General features: G+C 38.7%; 1 protein-coding gene across 1 annotated transcript; it reads right to left on the bottom strand.

Annotated features, from left to right (window-relative positions):
• Positions 1-4,064: 4,064 nt before the first annotated feature.
• Positions 4,065-5,435, bottom strand: LOC138159095 (putative protein FAM10A4). Its single transcript, XM_069085408.1, has one exon. It carries the CDS (start codon positions 5,418-5,420, stop codon positions 4,065-4,067), a length of 1,356 nt encoding a protein of 451 aa, XP_068941509.1. The 5' UTR covers positions 5,421-5,435.
• Positions 5,436-5,999: the final 564 nt, after the last annotated feature.

Raw genomic sequence — 5,999 nt, 5'->3', positions numbered from 1 at the left:
AGAGAGAGTTCTATTGAGAATGGCTAGGATGGATTTCTGACTCTGGGATGAGCAACTGAAAAAGATTCCATGATTGTATGTAGACAGCAATGTCCAATGCTATCTACTAAAGGGTTTGTAAACTTGAGTTATGCTATACTGACATCAGAGGAACCTTGAAGGGGAATCCTTGGAATATGAAAGACCTGAGCAGAATATATAACCTGAGAAGTCACAAAAGAGAGGAACAGAGGCAATATTTTCTATATGTACTATGTACGTGTCTGATGTTATTCAAGTCCCTTGGGAAGTTTGCTTACAGATGGATAGTTATTTCTTTTGGGATCTGATAGGACTGCTAGTGGTTTCTTCTTGTCCCAAAATAAAGGTTCATCTTTTCAGTCTTGTAAGACTGTGCAATGGTAAAGGAATTTATGATGACAGCTGGAAAAAAGAGAATATTTGCAAGATATTGAGGTTCTCAGTTCATTTGAACGTGGACCACAAAAGTAAGAGAAGTGGAAAGTCCCACAAAGTACATCTAGACCCTGTGTATCAGGTAGGAGTCTGTGATTCCAAGGTTATAGACAAGTAATTTTCCTGTGAGTTATTTAAATTTTTTGTTACATGACATTCCACCCCCCACCTTTGGCAATCTGATGAAACCCATGGACGCTTTCAGAGATTCAAAGGATAATATTTTTAAATATGTAAAAGAAATAAGATTACAAAGCAAACAAATTGTATTGAAATACAGTATGTCTATACATGCATTTATATGTGTGTATACACACACTGTAATACATCTAGTCATATATATGAACTATCTTTCTATAGATATCTGTAGTATTATATATACCATACTTACATTAGAACTGATAGTTATTATACAAGTGATGCTTTGCACTGACAACATCCTGTAATGTAGGTGCTCTAAACATCAGGTCCTTATATATTTATCTATTAGTTAATATTTTATATTATCTAGAATGTATTATATTAATTATATAGATAAAGCAATATACAAACTCATTTATATATCATAGAGAGCTATATACAATATAGTCACATTATACCTATATTTACATTTACACCTGACAATCTTACTTTGCAAGTGATGATTTGCACTATGACATCTGGTAGTGCTGGAGTTCTATACACTGGATATGAGAAACATTAAATACATTATTTATATAGACATATAAATAATGTATTTATATATTATATGAACTTGAATTTATATAAAATAGCTAAAATTATATTAATAAATCTGTAGATATTTATACATAAACAAACTTAGGTTTATATATGACTATAAAGATTATAGATTATACATATACACGTATATCTATATACACATATGTTTTGTATATGGACATGTATGAAACTGTTTCACAATTACATACACACATGTTTAGAACCCCGACACTACAGGATGTTGTCAGTGAAAAACATTACTTACATAGTAGCACTGTCCATTATGATATACAGATTAATTATTTTCATCATTAAATAAGCCCTAATTAAAGGTAAAATATTGCTCCCAGAATGTTGAAGATATGCAATTAGTCTGAAGGTCATGGACTATTTTCTATTTCTTCTTTAAATCATATTTTTTTAAAAAATAAAGTTAAAGAAGCAAACATTTGCAAAAACATCCTCTTCAAAACAAAAATCCAGTCATGGTAAATGCAGTGTGCACAGTGTTTCTATGTCTGCTCAAGATTATGACAATAATTGGCAGAGACACTGTTTTTATTCTTCTCATTTTGCTCTTTTTCAATTCTCTTTTAAAAGGAAAGCACAAAGCACTTGACATATCTACTTTTATACTGATGGGGTAGAAGATAGATTCAGTTTTTCTGTCTCATATTTCTTTTCAGGTTATTTTTCTTATTATCCTAGGCTCATTTTAAGATGAAATTTGTGCAGTGCAACTTCTGAGGAACTTAATACTGTCTTTCTCTAAATAGCAGAATATGATTTTGATATATTCAAAGTATGGTGGTCTTGTGTGTCATGAGAACTATCCTCTATAGAACTTTCTACCCAAACTTATAGATATTTGCAAATAAGAAGAATGAAAATCTATTGTGCATAACCTTACTTCACCAACAAAGGTAAGCACTGCATAACATTTGGATTTGCAAGCAAACCTCATTCTAAGTGTTACTTTTTTTTTTCTCCTAGATAATTTTGACAAGAAACCAAGCAAACAGTGGACATGTCTAGTCCTTTCACCCACTGTCCTCTGGCCTCTCCTCATAATAAAAGATACAAAACCTTCAAAATCCATTTCCCCTTCTAAACTGATTTGTCTATATGATGAAAGTGGGCTAAGAATAGCCATGCTTTTGCTGATGATGACAAGATGGTTGGAGTGACTATACCTCAGAGATCATCTAATGCCAGCCCCTACTTTTACAGATAACTATCATTTCTTCTTTTTTAAAAATCCCTCCTACTCTCAGCTATTTCCTGTCCATAAACTTAGTTAACTAGTCTGCCTGATCTAATGGAAAAGAACCTTCTTCCATTACTATGCTAACTCAATGTATTAACTCTACCTCCATCCTGTATTGTAATTTCTCAGGCTTAGAGCCTGAGAAGCCCTATTCCAAACTCCCCCTCCTCCATCCCGTTAGAATGGACATCTGTTCATCCACAATTCCTAAGCCCAGCCTTATACTCCTGAAAAATCATAACTGACCAACTTACCAAGTGTGGCCTTATCAAGGGAGGAGGCCCTATGTGTTAACCTTGCTACATTGTGACCTGCTGATGCAGTAGAAATGTTGATTATAAGCATATTATCTAATTATGAACAATTATCTGAAATTATTTACCATAGCAGAATACTATCAATAACATGATTATATATTTTAAGTTTGTGCATTTGTGGGTAGATATGTCCCTACAAGGATCCAGTAAAACCAATAACGTTGAAGCAACCAGTCAGCTTTTACTTTATTGAAATTGACATGACTGAAAAAAAGGATATCTAATTTTCACTTTACAATTGTATGATAGTCCCTTTTTTCCCCTAGTACCAAAGGTACCACCTTAAGCAAGAAGCACAACTCTACCCCACAGGTAAGTGACACTAAGTAACATATCCGTATCAAGGATAAAGGGATTAAGAGATTTAGAGTACTTCACAGAGCAAAGCCTCTCCTTCCTTGTGAATGAAGCCGTTGCATTATCACTGTCTAATAAGCACTAACACATTTTGCAGAAACTTCTACCTTCAACAGAAATCCCTAATGTACAAACACCCCCCACAAAACAAAACAAAAAACAAATGGGAAGATGAACCTCAGTGTTGCCCCTTTGGTCAAATGAACATTGTCACAGTGAACTGCCTTCATTGAATTTCTGGCCTTTGGCATTCATTGAGGAATGAGCTGTGTACTCCCAAAGAAAGCCTAATGCAGACCATGTCTTTGGCCCCAGCTCCTGACTGGAATCGTATCAGACATCATCCATAACTTCTGCTCTTTTAAGAATATACCTTACAAATTAAGCTAGATCAACAGATATTTTCTCCAGTGACTTGCAACCAAGTTCATGTATGTAGTCTGACTCCATTTTGATCAAGGTTAGGAATGGTAATTCATTCTTTCTCCCTAGATAGTCCAAGAATATTTTGCATAAGTTATATGCCTGATACTATAAAAGACTAAAACAAATATGTTTCTTGGATTCAAAAGGCAAATCTTTGAAATTCAGAAAGTTGTTTCCAAATACTGTGGAAATTGGATGCTTAGTATGAAGTCATGATTTTTTCAGTCACATTTTGTTCAAAAAGAAATAAATATATATAACTCCCATTGTTTATGCAAATTGTGCTTATAAAGCTCCTAAATAGCTTGTAAAGTAAGGAGCAACACAGTGGAACTTGGGAGGAAGGAGCAGGAACTCTCACTTAAAGGAGGAGGGGGAATATGATATAATTACTGACAGCAGGATGTGCATTTGGTATATGTCAGCAGTGATATGGCACCAGTCTGGGCTTAGTTTTTGTTGTTGGGTTTTGTTTTTGTTTTTTTTTTTTTTGTATTTATTGTTAGGCCTCACGTCCCACCTTACTGATCTTCATCACTGAGCTCCTCCAAAGCCTTATAATTGGGCAGCCACCTATCCCGTACTTCTTCTTCACTAGTTACAGCTTCCAAGTCCTCACTCCTCCCTTTTCGCAAACGTCTACGTTCATAGTTATCGAGATAATCGTCAAAGCGCTGTCCTGGGAGCCAAAGATCCTCCTGGTTAGATGGATCCACCACCTCAAAGTTCTCTTCACTAGGAACCTCATCTAATTCCTCATCAAGCTCCAGATCTTCACTTGACAGGTCCTCATACCCTCCAAATTTGTTTGACAATTTGCTGAAGAAATTCATAACCTTTGAGTTGTTCTTATACCTGCCCATGGTTTCTGGATAAAGGGCCACATCCTGGAATGCCTGCATGAGTTCTGCATCTTGCATGGCTGCAAGAATTTCTGGGTCACCAAGAATTTCATTGAGCACTGATTTCCCAGGTATAGTCCGCATTCTCCTTCTCATTCTAGGAATTTCTCCAAGAAAAAACTGGAAAGGGGCAAAGTGAGCTGCCTTTCTCCTGTCTTCTTCCTCTTTTTTGGCTTTATCATACTCCTCTCGAGCCTTTCTCATTCTTTCCACCCTTTCTCTGTATTTTCGCTCTTCACGTCTCTGCTCACGTCTCCTCCTGCGGAGTTCTTTTTTTCGTCGATGTTCTTGAATCCTCTGGAGCCTTGGCTGAATATCCTTAAGCACGGCATTGGCATCTTCATCAAAGTCCAGTTTACAAGACAAGGACAGATCCTGGCTTGCCTCCTCCCAGTGGCCCAGAAGTCTGTGTGCTTTCCCTCTCCATTTGTAAGGTTCAGCTGTATGGGGATTTAGATCAATTGCCTTGCTACAATCTCTGATGGCAGCATTTGGCTTCTGCAATTCAATAAAGATACTGGCTCTTAGGGTATATAAAATGGCCAACCAAGGATTCAATTTGATGGCCTCTGTGAATAGTTCAAGGGCTTTCTGGTATTCACCATTATGTAGGGCATCGAGGCCCTTCACCTTCATTTCGTTGGCCTGATCGATCATCTCATCCGTTACCTCTGCAGTTGCATCTCCCATTTCCTGAGGGCCGTCCATGTCGTCTTCAATCACTCCTTCATTATCAAGTTCTAGTTCACTTTCCTCAGTTTCGATGTCTTCTCTCTTGAAGTATTCCTCCCATTTCCTTCTTTCTGCCTCCCCTCCCTTGAATCTTTCATCTGATCTCTTTCTTCTTGGATTGCAGGGTATCCTCCCACCCAAGCTCTCCACCCACTCCCTCAGGAAGCGCAGCTCCTCGCAGTACAGTCGGGCAGGGTCTTGCTGACATAATTTCACAAAGGCCCGGAGCTTGCTGGTGTCCATGTCAGGGGGAGTTGGGGAGGGGAGAGGGACGCGGCGGCGCTGGCTTGGACTTTGGCGTTAGGTTGGCGTTGGCTGGGCAAAGAGGGGGTGGGGGCAGGGGCAGCAGAGGAGCCTCGCGCCGAGGTTCGGAAGCGCCGCGGGGCCTCCCTGAGCTTCTGCGCAGCTGGGGTCTTTGGCTGAAACGGCGCGGCAGACAGACAGATGCCCGCTGGTAGGACGGAAGAAGGAGAGCAGCTGACGCCCTCAACCACTGCAATTTGCAGGGCAAGTGGACTTCAGTATTTTGAAGGAAAAGAGGCAGTCTTGGGTACAGAAGCAGCTTAGGAGCAAGTAAGACCCAGGTATGAGCTCTGCCACTGCGGAACCCTGGGAGAGTAAATTTCGCATCTCAGTGTCCCAGGCAACTTTCCAAGATCTTAAGCTACAGATAAATTGCTAAGCTACATCCGTGCAAGGAGTTTACATATCTGGAGTTCCATCCCTGGACGAAATCACAAATTTAGGCCAGAAAAAAAGCTGAGAGAAACAAAAATGGAAAAGTAATCAGTTTTTCCAAAAACATAAAAATGTGCTGTTGGA

This window comes from Petaurus breviceps, unplaced genomic scaffold, assembly GCF_028583685.1.
Source record: "Petaurus breviceps papuanus isolate PSGF00001 unplaced genomic scaffold, PetGlider_PUasm1.0 175, whole genome shotgun sequence".
Classification (NCBI taxonomy): domain Eukaryota; kingdom Metazoa; phylum Chordata; class Mammalia; order Diprotodontia; family Petauridae; genus Petaurus; species Petaurus breviceps.
This window is presented reverse-complemented; position numbering and strand designations above follow the sequence as displayed.

What these genes read in the sequence shown, in the direction of transcription:
- LOC138159095 (XM_069085408.1), bottom strand. Translation starts at nt 5,420, where the DNA reads ATGGACACCAGCAAGCTCCGGGCCTTTGTGAAATTATGTCAGCAAGAC.